Source organism: Lactuca virosa, chromosome 8, assembly GCF_052849685.1.
Source record: "Lactuca virosa cultivar CGN04683 chromosome 8, Lactuca_virosa_CGN04683_v6, whole genome shotgun sequence".
Lineage (NCBI taxonomy): Eukaryota > Viridiplantae > Streptophyta > Magnoliopsida > Asterales > Asteraceae > Lactuca > Lactuca virosa.
In genome coordinates this window covers 289588481-289603079 of record NC_136433.1, presented here as the reverse complement: position 1 = coordinate 289603079, position 14599 = coordinate 289588481, and the positions used below count along the sequence as shown (strand labels likewise).

At 35.6% G+C, this 14599-nt stretch overlaps 2 protein-coding genes and 1 long non-coding RNA gene across 3 annotated transcripts; 2 read left to right on the top strand and 1 right to left on the bottom strand.

The window, feature by feature from the left end:
• Nucleotides 1–348: 348 nt before the first annotated feature.
• On the bottom strand, nucleotides 349–1596 carry LOC145129112 (uncharacterized). The gene is made up of 2 exons (XR_013717299.1): nucleotides 1019–1596; nucleotides 349–917 (listed from the first exon to the last, which is right to left on the bottom strand). It is a non-coding gene; the product is annotated as an uncharacterized LOC145129112 (long non-coding RNA).
• A 4093-nt stretch (nucleotides 1597–5689) lies between these two features.
• On the top strand, nucleotides 5690–7304 carry LOC145133433 (receptor-like protein EIX1). The gene has a single exon (XM_079068380.1). It carries the CDS (start codon nucleotides 5847–5849, stop codon nucleotides 7302–7304), a length of 1458 nt encoding a protein of 485 aa, XP_078924506.1. The 5' UTR covers nucleotides 5690–5846.
• A 2326-nt stretch (nucleotides 7305–9630) lies between these two features.
• Nucleotides 9631–13763, top strand: LOC145133432 (uncharacterized). Its single transcript, XM_079068379.1, has one exon. The coding sequence runs from the start codon at nucleotides 9632–9634 to the stop codon at nucleotides 12887–12889; it is 3258 nt and encodes a 1085-aa protein (XP_078924505.1). The 5' UTR covers nucleotide 9631; the 3' UTR covers nucleotides 12890–13763.
• The last annotated feature ends 836 nt before the right edge of the window (nucleotides 13764–14599 follow it).

The window sequence follows — 14599 nt, the reverse complement described above, 5'->3', positions numbered from 1 at the left end:
TTTTGTTTGTATAATTTTTTCTAACTTTTTGATATTTTTTAATACATTTATTGATATTTCTTTTGACTTTTCGTTTGAATAATTTCTTCTAATTTTTTTGACCTTTTGTTCGAATATATATTTTTATTGTTTTTTTTCTATATTTTTATTGTTTGTATTTATTAAAGATTTCATTGTTACTGTAATCATAATTCCTAACTTAATTAACTTACAATCATATTTTTCTTTTTTTTTTTGTTCTTTTAATATAGACAAGGTTTTATAAGTATTATTTTATAATTCAAATACATAACTATATAAAACATATAAGGTTGTATAATTATTATTTTATAAAGCTTTTTATAAACATTTTTAATAAAAAATGTAAAAATTTTGTTAAACATTAATATAATTAAGGGTAAATTACACGAATAGTCCCTGTGGTTTGGAGTAATCTATGTGGTTGGTCCCTAAGAAGTTTTTTTAACTCGGAAGAACCCTATTGTTTGTTTTTATTGCGTTTTTAGTCCCTGTTTGACCTAAAATGACTTTTTTACCCTTATTAATTTCTTTTTTAATTTGTTTATCATTTACTATTTTACAATTTAACAAATATAACCATTGGGTCCCACCCACCTGAAACCCCTTCCACCTAATCCCCACCCCCCCATCGCCCTCTTCCCTCTTCATTGAGTCCTTCACCTCCGGTAACCCACTACCACCTCCTTCATTTTCTTCGGCAAGATCACCGACATGTCCTGCCCCAAAAAAGTAGATACAAGTGTTGCCCCAAAAAATCTCAGATATAATCAACTGAAAAATATAGATCGATATAAAGAGTAACAAATTTCAGTGAGCGGCTTTTCAATAATCAAAAGAAATGTTATTCCCTCTCTTCTCTCATACCCTTCCTCCCTTCCCCTTTATTCTCTACCCACCTGCAACTCCCATGCGATTAAATATTATACCAAAAGAACAAAAAAACATTTCTCCAACTCATGCCAAATTAGAAGTAACACACAATCGAAATTGATTTTACCCTTGGTGATGACGATGGTATATTGCAAGTAAGGGGAGGTTCTCTGTCGACATGAATAATATGGATTGTTGCCGGAACCTATCGACATTGAGATGCCAAAATAACCACCATATGCACTCTGAACTCATCGATCTGCAACATCTGGTTTGTTTTAGGGATTCGAAGCAGGTGGCTTTCGAGTTTTTTGTTTTCAAAAAACACAGGTGGTTTTTGATTTGGTGCTCTGGTTTCGTTTGATGCTCTGGTTTGATGTGTAGTAGTCTCGATTTGATTATTAGCATAGGATTTGAAAACAAGATTTCATCAGATTTAAGGTTTAGATGCTTAGGAAGAAGATGGAGTAAATGTATGTTTCTGACCACCACCACTCCATCGTTCGATTGCAGATCGAAGATACAACGAAGTTGAGAAATATAAATACGCTGTAGCAGGTGAACCAGAGATGGGATGAGAGAAGCTTGATGATGTGAAGTTGAGAAATGGTTGGTTCACAGGAACTATCCAAGGCAACGACATCTATTTGTGGGTTCTTTCCATCTTGATTGACCTGAGAAACAAAGAGTTCAGAAGAAAAAGATAGGTTGGGTAGGGGTAGGAGGGTACAATGGTGGGTTTTTTCTTTTTTCTTTTAATTATAAAATAAATGATAAGTAAATACAAAAGAAACTAATAAGGGTAAAAAAGTCATTTTAGGTCAAATGGGGACTAAATACGCAACAAAAACAAACAATAGGGACATTCCGAGTTAAAAAAACTTCTTAGGGACCAACCACGCAAATTACCCCAAACCACAAGGACCATTCGTGTAATTTACCCTATAATTAATATAAATTAGGTATACATAGGCTAACCTAAGACTGTCTTGTACTCTTAATGAGAGCGCCCATGTCCTTTCACATTGGACTTAACTTTAGTATTTTTGAGTTATTTAATTCTTTTAGACATTTTTTTTCGTTTTCGAGTTATATAGATTTCAGTTAGCCTATGTATAACTTGAAATTGGTTTTCGATTAGCATATATGTTCCGATTAACCTATCTGTATTAATCATATTTAAATTTAACAAACTTTTTTATATATTTTAAAAAAATGTTTATAAAAAGCTTTACAAAAATAATAGTTAAACAACCTTATATGTGTTATATAGTTATATATTTGAATTAAAAAAAATGATAATTATATAACCGTGTATATATTAAAAGAGCAAAAAATAGGAAAATATGATTGTAAGTAAATTAAGTTACGAACTATGACTATAATGACCATGAAATCTTTGACAAATATAAACAAACAAAACGTAAACAAATCATTAAAAAATATATTTGAACAAATCATCAAAAAGTAGAAGAAGTTATTCAAGCAAAAAGTCAAAAGAAATATTAATAAATGTATTTGAATAAAATGTCAAAAAAGAATTTAAAAAAATTATACGAACCAAAATCAGAAAATGTAAGTGAATTTAAAAAAAAAATCAAGAATATATTCGAACAAAACCTCAAGAAAATTCTAAATCATAGAAATATAAATAAATTAAATAAAAAATAAAAAATAATAGAGAAAGTTACATAAATGGTCCCTATGGCTAGAACAGATTACATAAATGGTCCTTATGGAATGAAGGGCAAATAGGTCATTTCACAATGAATTAACTGAAAAAGCTAACATCTTTGGTCAAAAAAGAATGTCTTTGCAAGATTTTGAAACCACATGGACTATCTACACACAAAATATGTCATAAGAACCAAAGTTGGTTAATTGGATCAACCTCAAGGACCACTTATGTAATTTTGTCTAAAATCTATCATATTCAATAAATGTCTAAAAGAAATTAGAACGTGCTAACATATACTTATAAATGTATACATTTTGCTCTAAACGAGACTTGAACCTTAACATTTAACTGATAAATAATTTTTTGTCAACTTTTAATACTATTAGGCGGTAAATCTTTTGTTATTCGATAAATGTAAAATTATACTTATGATATAATTACACATTAAACGTAAAATATCATATAATTAAGAAAAAAGAGTTTACTCATGAAACTACATGAAACTATAAGTAAAATACAAGTTTGGTCCTCTGGTATATTATCTTTTGGAATTTGAGATAAAATGTTCTTTAAAGAAAAATTTGTAAGAAAAAAGTTAATCTGGACAAAACATGTCATTTTGTGCATAAAAAAAAAGAACCCGTTTTGTATTTTAATTAAAAAAAAACACATTTCCCCAAACTTCCAGTTCTTCTCGAAAGGAATGGCTTCCTCCAGCGAAGTAGTTGTGTACAGGGGAAAAGGCGAATCCTCTGTTGTTTTATCTATATCCTTCTTAATTCTCGAGTCATGGATGTTCGCTGGGTATGTTTTCCAATTCTTTTTCTGTTTGCGCTAATTTCTTATTGATTTCATGAACTTACTCTATTTAGTTTTTACAAAAATTTTAACATGCAACAAAACACACAAATTTGGACCTAGTAATTTAGCATGGTAGAAACGGATGCATATATGTTTCTATGTGTATATGTATTAATGCATCGTATTGGGATGCTTCTAAGTTTTTATATTTATGTCTGACCTAATTCTCACACAAAATTGGGACCTGTAAGACATAGAAGATGGAAATGATGCGATTTTATGATGATTCATATAAGCTGATGGTGATGGACTTTGTTCTGCAGCACTTTTGGAGCTCCTAATGGTAGATATAATGTCAAACTCATCATCTGTTAATACCTGTTTAACGGTGGAAATGCTTAAAACTCAAGTATTTCCCCTGCTTCTCAGTAGACCCTTTTATACATTAAGTGGTTCTATTTTATTCTTGATTCTGGGTCAGTGGCATTATGGGGATGAAATGAGCTCTTGTAGCTCAGCCATAAAAAAAAAGCACAAAGAGATGATGGTGGTTCTTCTTGATTCATGCAGACATATGCTTCAAGTTATTAAATTATTTACTCTGAATAGCTGCCCATCATCCACATAATCATTCCGTAAGGCGATGCCTGGAACCCACCTTGGTTTGCCAATTAATTACTTCCTATTTAAAAATTGATATGAAATTGTTTACTTTGTAGGGATAAATGAATGCTAATCTAAGAGTACTATAAACACACAAATAATCAGTGTTAAAACAGTAGAGAAATATATACTACTTACTCCCTCTGTTCCCGTGCCAAAAAAATGCCATATGATATGCTTGACATCTAATTTGATAAAAAATGCTACCCTTAATCAAATTTCCAAAATGCCCAATTAAGGAAACCTGTTGACCACTGTGAACTTCTGCAGCATTTCTTCTTTTGTTTTGTTTTGAAAATGTTCAGTAAAGTAGAGATTAATCTTCATTTTTAGAGGTTTTGTTGAACGATTATTGTTTTGAATTTTATAGAGGTGTATTAATCTTCATATGGTTTTGTATTAGAAAATAATATTGAAGATCAATATACTTCACATATAAAAAATTGAAGCCTTATGTATTTGATTATTCAAAAAAATAATGTTTGACAATTCTCTGCTATGTGAGGTCTCAGGTTCAACTTTCAAGAATGGGCATAGCATTCTAACTCTGGTGTCCATTGGATCTTTTTATTTAACAGCTGAGATCAAACACGTACTATCTTTCGGTTCACTCATGAAAGATAGTGTTCCCATGCAGAGATGCACTTGCCCATATGTATGTATGTATTGCATGGACCAATTGATGTGTGTCATTTTGTTCTGCTCTACCATAACATAGGCATAAGATCACAAGTCAAAAAAAAAATGACAGCTTTGGGAAATATATGTCACTTTGGTCCAATATGAAAATAAGTGTGTTAGTATTGTGAATAAAATGTTTATGGGCTTTAGTGACAAATGAACGAAAATGGGCTTCTAGATGGTCATTTAGTCCTAAATAGTATTTTATTGGGCTTGAAACATAACCCTTATAGTCAAATAATCAATAGCTTTCTTTTCCTGCAACTTACTTAGTTTTATAGTCCTTTAAATGTCAAAGTCAAGTTTGTAATTTTGTGTAAATTTCAAAGTAAAGTCAGATAGTCAATAATTTTCTTTTCCTGCAACTTAGTTCTATAATCCCTCAAATGTAAAAGTCAAGGGTATAGTTATGTAGACTTCAAAGTACTTGAATGAAACTTTATATTTAGAAATACATGTATTGGTTGGAATTGTTAACTCTAAAACATAAAAAGGTAATTTAGAGGGCCATAGCTAGGTGATAAAAAAAGTATTAAAGTTGAGGATTAACATAAAATTTGTATACAAGTCATATTCTGTGAAATTAAAGTATTTGTTACAGATGTCACTTCTGTTTTTCATATTTCTCTTTCCTTGGATCAACACTGTAACATTTTTATCACAATATATATATATATATATATATATATATATATATATATATATATATATATATATATTCGAATATACAAAATTAAAAAAATACAATATTTATTAGGTATCTTTACAACAAACATCATTTATTTGTGCTTTAACTATTATATATATATATATATATATATATATATATATATATATATATATATATATATATATATATATATAATACACACACACACCAGTAGATTTTGATTGAGAAAAAGGAAAATATGCCAGGATCAAACAAATACTAATTTGTGGATAGAGTTTGTACATTGACTTCCAAATTTTCCAAGTCATGTCCATTGACTTGCAAGTCTTTGATGGAAGCAAGTTGCTTTCAATTCTGGGTTTATAAATAAAGTAGTTTCTTGATCATAAAAACCCATCGGTTCATCTTAAGAACCCATCTTTCCACATAAAAAAAAACCGAGTTAATTAGGTAGGGTTGCTAATGGGGAATTCAAGGGGTTTAGGGCTTCATCTCGTTTTCACAATTATAGTTTTTGTTGCAAACACATATACTTGTTTGGGTGTTCGAAATAGCTCTGTTGTTTGCTCTCAGAGAGAGCGTCTTGCTCTTCTCAAGTTCAAACACAACATCAAAGATCCTTCTGGAATGTTGTCATCATGGATTGGCAGTGATTGTTGCAGGTGGGAAGGAATTCAATGTGATGGTGTCACTGGAAATGTTGAAGGACTTCATCTGAGAAGAGACCGGGGCTCTTTTTCTTACACCGGTGACAACTATTTAGTTGGTAATGAGGTGAGCCCTTCGTTGGCGGAGTTAAGGCATCTAAAATACTTAGACTTGAGTGGGAGTGATTTTCAAGGAAGCCGGATCCCTTATTTCTTTGGTTCCTTAAAGAAGCTGAGCTACCTCAATCTCTCTTACGCTGGTTTTCATGGTATTATTCCTCCTCACCTTGGAAATCTTTCCAATTTAAAGGTTCTTGATCTCAGTTCAAATAGACAGCTCATGGCAGATGATATGGCATGGACTTTTGGCCTTTCATCACTCGAGCATCTCGACTTGAGTTTGGTGAATCTTGCTGGAGCACAAAACTGGGGCATGGTGCTTTTCATGATTCCTCTGCTAAAAGAGATAAGTTTGTCAAAATGTGGACTTTCCAATGTTGGTCTTCGTTCCTCTGTTAATTCAAGTAGAATACATCACAACATCAAATACCTGGATCTCGGCTTCAATTCTCTCAAAGGTCCACTCCCTAGTTTTCTTCAAAACATGACATCCCTAACATTCCTAGATGTTTCAGGGTTTGATCTTAGTTTTTCTAAGAACTTTCAACACTTGCTAGACATGATCCCTTCTTTATCAGAGTTGCATCTGTCAATCTGTGGGCTCCATAACATGCACCTATCTGCCCCTTATCTTAATTTCAGTACACTTTCTAACATCAAACACCTGGATCTTAGCAAAAATTCAATTGAAGGCATATTTCCATCAGTTTTTACAAATATAAGTTCCTTAAGAGTTCTTGATCTTTCAAAAAACATGTTAAATTCTTCGGTTCCTATTATGCCAAACCTTTTGGACCTTGATCTTTCTTTTAACCACTTTAAGCAGATTGAGCAAGTTGGAATCTGGAGGCAGTGTCACCTGAAACGATTGAGAGCATCAGGAAATGATTTTGATATAGAGATGATTGACTCGCCAAAAAACATATCGGAATGCTCCGAAGATTCTTTGGAGAGGTTGGATTTACGTAGGAGTTTAAATGGTACAATTCCAAAACTACTTGGAAGTCTGTTGTTGAATTTAAGAGTCTTAGATTTATCATACAGTGGATTGACAAGTCCAATCCCTGAATCTCTAGGAAGATTAAGATTCTTAGAGGTATTATATCTATCTTATAACAACTTAACCGGTCCCATTCCAACTTTCCAAACTTGACCTTTCTTTCAATCAATTGAATGGTTCAATTCCATACTCCTTTGGCCACTTAGCAACATTAACAGATTTGCATCTACAATTCAATCGGTTAACCGGTCCCATTCCGACATGTAACACCGTAATTTCTCAAACAATTTTTACATTTTTTAAAAACATATTTTCATTCATAAACATTATAAAATCTCATCGTTTCACATATCAATCCACATAACACAACCCAAGATCATAAAGTATAAAGACTCCTTATGTGTGTACTGATCATGCCGGCGCCTTCCCGCGATCCTCACTGGTACCTGAAACACATAACACCAAACACTGTAAGCATAAATGCTTAGTGAGTTCCCCAATATACCACATGCAACATATATTAGCCACTCGAAGCTATAACTCTGTATGACCCTCTGGTCAAAGTGTCTCAGTGGGACCCTCCAGTCCCATAACTCTGTGGACCCTCTGGTCCTAACTCTGTGGACCATTCGGTCCTAACTCTGTAAACTCTGAATCACATATAGCACAGAATCACATAGATATCACATAGCATACAATATACTCTGTCACATAACTCTAATTACCTCTCTAGGTAAAGTATAATGAGAAGACTCACCTCGGGTAACTCGGTAAACCTCTAACTCTGAAATACTGCACTAGCCTCCGCCTAATCACATAAATAATTACTCTAATTAATACAACTTCTAAAGACTAGGCTAACCCCTCTCTATAAGTTCTCTAAGAAGGGTAAAAGACCATTCTACCCCTCTAATGGCTCATAAGTCCGAACACTAACTAAACCCTAAAAGTCAACAAAAGTCAACGGTCAAACTTTGACCCGACTAGTCGAGTGCACTCGTGTGACTCGGCGAGTACATGCGTGTCCTCTTCGCCCCTGATCCTCACTCGACTCGCTAAGTCAACCCTACACTCAACGGGTTATCACAAGTCGCGAATCGCGGGGCAACCCGACTCGACTCGTCGAGTCCCTTATGGGCTCGGCGAGTTCCTCCCATGACAACACTTATCCGACCTCTTGAGGTCAGATCTGCTTCTCAAATCTATAGATCTGACTTCCCCATGACCAATAAACACGTAAAGGTCGAATCTTGCTACACATGCAATGCTCCCAAGGCTTATTTTGGTGAAATCCCTTCTAACATGGCAACCTATGTCCATTTCCTCCATAGAACCACAAAAAGCAGCATGGTTCAGGCTCTCTGGACCTCAAAAGGTCCAGATCTAGAGTTTAACACTCAATGGGACACTATACTCATCTAAACAAGCCAAAAAAAGGTATTGAAAACCCTAAATTCAATGCTCTTAAGCAAAACAGAAGGATAGGATCGAATAGCTACCTCAAACTTGAAGATCCAAGCTGAAAACCCACCGAAATGCAATCCTCTTGACCTCCCCTTGCTGGAAACACTTTCTCCTTTGCAAAATCACACCAAAAATGATCAAAAAGGCTCAAACTCTCTCACAACTCGCTCACAATCGCTAGGGTATCTCTCTCTGGACTGGTAGCCGCAAATGGAGGCCATAAAGGCCTTTAAATAGGACACAGACCCCGAGAATTAGGGTTTCTATCCACAGCGCCCACAGCGCGGACTCGTCGAGTCCACCCTTTCCGACTCGTCGAGTCCGTTCATTAATCCAGTCAGCATTTGCGGTCCTACTCGACGAGTCTACGACTCAACTCGTTGAGTCCCTCTCTTTTTTCTCAAAAATAAATGATAAAATATAATACCTGGAATTCCGGATGTTACAATTCTCCCCCACTAGAATCAGACTTCGCCCTCGAAGTCTTACTCCACAAACAACTCTGGATGCTGCTCACGCATCTCTAACTCCGGCTCCCAAGTCAGCTCGGACCCTCTCCGATGTTGCCACTGGACCTGTACCAGGGGCACCTCCTTGTTCCTCAGAACCTTGATCTTCCGATCCACAATCGCAACTGGCCTCTCAACATAATTCAGGCTGGCATCCACTTGAATATCCTCCAACGGTACCACCGCCGTCTCGTCGGCTATACACTTCCGCAACTGAGACACGAAAAAACATAAAAAACTGCACCAAATTCTAAACACGGTTTAAAACCGAAACCGCACCGATACAAACCGAAACCGCATTTTAAAACCGAAAAACCGAACCATTTCAAAACCGCACCCAACGGTTTTAAGAATGCAAAAACCGCACCATGCGGTTTGCGGTTCGGTTTGGCCTTAAAACCGCACCAAACCGCACCATGCTCACCCCTAGTTTCTTCAACATAACAACCTATCTTTCCACTTCAACTTTCTTCTAAATTAAACTGAGTTAGTTAAGGAGGGTTAATAATGGGGACTCCGAGGGGTTTAGGGATCCATCTCATTTTCGTTTGTGTTTTTTTGGTTGCAAACAAATATTCTTGTTTTGGTGTTGGAAATGTTAGTGTGGCCTGCTCTCAAAAAGAGCAACTTGCTCTTCTCAAGTTCAAACACAGCATCATATATGATTCTAAAGGAATGTTGTCTTCATGGGTGGGCAAGGATTGTTGCCTGTGGGAAAGAATCCACTGTGACAGCCTCACTGGAACTGTTGACAGCCTCAATCTCAGAGGAGATTACACCTTGATCCAATTTGGTGGCGAAGGAGACAACTACTTAGTTGGTAATGAGGTGAATTCTTCTTTGGCTGAGTTGAGGCATCTCAAATACTTGGACTTGAGTGGGAATGGTTTTGGAGGAAGCCGGATCCCTGAGTTCATTGGATCCTTCAAACAGCTCAGCTACCTCAATCTCTCTGATGCTGGTTTTCAAGGTATCATTCCTCCTCGTATTGGAAATCTTTCTAATTTAAAGGTTTTGGATCTCAGTTTGAATGGTGAGCTGATGTTAGATGATATGTCATGGGCTTTTGGCCTTCCATCACTCGAGCATCTTAACTTAAGTGATGTGGATCTTGGCGGAGCAAAGAATGTGGACATGGTGCTGTACCATCTTCCTTCGTTAAAGGAGTTGAGTTTGCGTGGTTGTCGACTTTCCATTGTCCATCTTGGTCCTTCTCTTAATTCGAGTAGAATTCTTGCCAACATAAAACACCTTGATCTTGGCTTCAATTCTTTCAAAGGCCCACTCCCGGGCCTTTTCCAAAACATGACATCCCTAGCATTCCTAGATCTTTCAAACTATGATGTTAGTTTGTCATGGAACTTTGCAAACCTGCTAAACATGATCCCTTCTTTATCTGAGCTGCATTTGTCAAGTTGTTGGCCAGATAAGACTTTTCTATCTTCTGCTCATCTTAATATCAGTATGATTTCTAACATCCAACACCTGGATTTTAGCCAAAATTCAGTTGAAGGCATAATTCCATCTTTTTTCACAAACATGAGTTCCTTAAGCGTCCTTGATCTCTCAGGAAACATGCTGCATTCTTCGGTTCCTATTATGCGTAACCTTCTAGAGCTTTATCTTTCTTCTAACCGGTTTAAGAATATTGAGGATTTTGGAATCTGGAGACGTTGTCACCTGAAACACTTGAGTGCTTCGGACAATCCTCTTGGTATAGAAATGATTGACTCACAACAAAACAAATCAGAATGCTCCCGATATGCTTCGGAATCATTGGATTTAAGTCATTGTTGGATTGGTAGGATTCCAGAAGCACTTGGAAGACTAACCAATTTAAGAGTCTTAAGTCTATGGTTCAGCAGTTTGACAGGTCCAATCCCCGAATCTCTAGGAAGATTAAAATATTTAAAAGAATTAGATCTATCTCATAACCGGTTAACCGGTCCCATTCCTAAATTCTATGGGAATCTTTCCAGACTTGACCTTTCTTCCAACCAATTGAATGGTTCAATTTCAGAATCCTTTGGAAATTTATCAGCTTTAACATATTTGAATCTAGGATCCAATCGGTTAACGGGCCCCATCCCAGCATCTCTAGGAAGACTTGTTTCATTACAAGCAATCTCGATGTCTTCAAATTTGTTAAATGGGACTATTCCGGTTTCACTTGGGCAACTTGCCAAACTCGAATATCTAGAGATCTCACACAATTCCTTAGAAGGCGTAATTTCCGAAGCCCATTTTGCTAACCTTTCAATGTTGAGGTACTTGGATGCTTCTTCTGACACTAAGTTGACATTCAATGTCTCACGTGAGTGGATGCCTCCATTCCAATTGGCACGTCTTCATCTCAGTTCTTGCCATCTCGCAAATGGATTTCCGCAGTGGCTTCGAAATCAAAGGAAACTTGAGACGTTAGTGTTGTCGAATGCTTCAATTTCGGGACCTCTGCCAACATGGTTGGGGAAGATGCCTGTCATTCATTTCTTAGATCTCTCTCACAACAAACTCAGCGGACCATTGACAAACCTTCCACAAATAGGATCGGCATTAATACTTGTAAATAACAACTTCAATGAGTCGATTCCAAGGTCCTTGTGCAGATGTACATATTTGGAATTACTTGATCTTTCCATAAATAAGTTATCAGGGAAAATCCCCAAGTGTCTTGAGAATCTGAAAGGATTGGGTACCATGATATTTAGTTCAAATTTGCTTTCAGGTGTCATTCCAAGTTATCTAGCACATAATCATTCATCATTGCATTGGTTAAAATTGAATGACAATAACTTTACTGGGGAACTTCCTCAACGTTTGGGGAATTTACGACATTTAAGAGTCTTAGATGTGGGTGATAATCAATTGTTTGGAAATATACCCGACTGGATTGGAGAAAAACTGTCACGTTTGATGGTTTTAAGGTTACACGGGAATTACTTCACTGGGGAAATTCCTGAATCTTTATGTAAAATGTCAAATTTTCAAATTTTGGATGTTGGGTACAACAACTTAACGGGTATCATCCCTCATTGCCTAAGAGATTTGAATGCAATGGTGAAGGGTGCAGAAAAGTGGTATTTTGGCACTTCTGATTCTAATGAGAATGTGATTCAGGTGTTGAAAGGTGTTGATCTTGAATATACAAAAAATTGGGATGTAGTGTATAACATGGACCTTTCAAGCAATAAACTTGTAGGAGAAATACCTGTGGAGCTAACTGGACTTTCTATGTTGTTGGGTCTCAATTTATCAAATAATCATCTCAGTGGGATGATTCCAGAAAGCATTGGAAACATGACAAGGTTAGAATCTCTCGATATATCTGGAAACGAGTTGACCGGGATGATCCCTTCAAGCATGGCAGCTTTGACTTTTTTGAGCCATCTGAATCTGTCACACAACAACTTGTCAGGACGAATTCCAACAGGCCATCAGTTGCAGACCCTTATTGATGATCCATCAATATATGCTGGGAACAAAGATCTCTGTGGACCTCCATTGCCAAACAATTGCTCAAATCATCAAGACCTGACGACAATAACAAGAAAGAAGAAATACAATGATATGAAGAAGGTATGGCTGTTTTACCTGGACATAATGAGTGGATTTGCAACAGGATTTTGGGGTGTAATTGGAGTTATGTTGTTCAAGAAGCAGTGGAGATGGAAGATTTTCAGGTTTGTTGAGAAAATCATGGACAAGATATACGTTGCAGTCGTGTTAAGAGTTGCCAAGATCAAGAGAGGAAGAGAAGCCACATAGATAGATCCTCTCGAATGCAAGTAATTTTCAGATATATATGTAATCAATAATTATTTTGCTATTGTGTTTATTAGTACTACTATTTGGATTATATATTTGTAAATTAACTTGGGCGTTGTTTAAAGGTGTCAATTTGAAAATGTTTGTTATATTTGGTACTTATATAATATCAAGTTGCTGGATTAGACTAGGTTTGTATGACATTTGTAACAAGTTGTTGTGCCCTAGACCTGCTACTTCTCTCTCACTGACATTCTGCTGCATTTGTCTCAGGTAATCCACTTATTATCTATTTTTCCATTTGTAGATCCATCTTTTTTATTTTTCATGTTAAGGAGGAAGATGATTGGGTGAAGGGTGAAAGGTTGGGTCTTGATTGATGTTTTGTTTCTGTTCGTGTGAACACATGGTTTCTGTGGTTTTTGGTGTTGTTTAATTTCTTGCATGTTCTTTTTTACTGGTTTGTGTAATTTGATTCAGGGATTCCCCAAGATTTATCGGGACACGTGGGAGTTTGTGCATGAACGGGTCTTATATTATGAGTCTCAGGGGGTAACAAACAAGTGAACAACAATTCAAATGGAAGCACAGATAGAAATGATTACACAGAAAAGGCACAAAATGATGAAAAAAGTTATCAACTTACAACATGAACATAGTTAGACACATCATTATATGGAATCAATAAAGAAAAAACTCAAAGCAGTTGAGCATAGAAGCAAATAGTTTTTCAGTGATATTACTTTTTTCTTGAGTGTTAAGCCCTTGATGCATCTCTTTGAGCATGGTCATGCTGTACGAATCTCAATGGAATTGGCGTGGGTTCAACATCTTGATGTTTCTTTTTGTTGCTTTCAATTTAGATACGAGTTGATTGCATATACTTAATACTTCTTTCTTCTTGTATTTTCCTTTTCAACGTTTTTACTTTTACTCTTAGTTTGTCTTGATCATCAACAATACATGTATTTGGCATGCATATTACTTGCATTGATGCCAATATGACAAAAATGCAATTTTTTGTCCCGTGTAACAAAAACAACCATAGTACTTCCGTGTTCATATACATTGTAGGTTATATGATCAGATTTGGGACTTGATCCACATGTGTTGAAGATAGCAACACATTGTTTCTTCCTTTCCACCTTCATAGACGGAGGGAGGGTGAAGAGGTTTATAGTTGGTTTTCCAATTCGAAAATATATAAATGTTAATTTCTCTATTGCAATGGAAATCAACTTGTACCATTCTAATGCTTACTCATTTTTAATCGCATTGATTTCATTAACAAGGTTAAGCTCTTGATCAAACTGTATCTCTGGATACGGTGGATAGTTAATTACTAGTCAAACATAAACATAAACATAAACCTGAAGCTATGTCTAAGTTCAATGAAACAGTTTTATGATTAACAAGATGGATAAAGTCGATGAAAACACTCACAATGTTTCTCTAAAACAACCACAACTACCATCGACGCCAACCACAATGTTAAATATATTGGGAGTCAACTTCAACCTAACCAAAAGCTTTGTAAACAGATTTATCATCAAGACATGAACATTGCTTAAATTATTTGTATCTAAGTGTCACATTTTATTGTGAAGGAAGTTTTAAGAGAATAGATATAAACAATAAGGAACATATGGGTTATTTGTTTTTATCTAGTATATAATGTACTTCTACATCAATTATTGTGATTATAATGAC

Excerpts from the sequence above, each read along its gene's own strand:
- LOC145133433 (XM_079068380.1), top strand. The coding sequence starts at position 5,847 with ATGGGGAATTCAAGGGGTTTAGGGCTTCATCTCGTTTTCACAATTATA.
- LOC145133432 (XM_079068379.1), top strand. The coding sequence starts at position 9,632 with ATGGGGACTCCGAGGGGTTTAGGGATCCATCTCATTTTCGTTTGTGTT.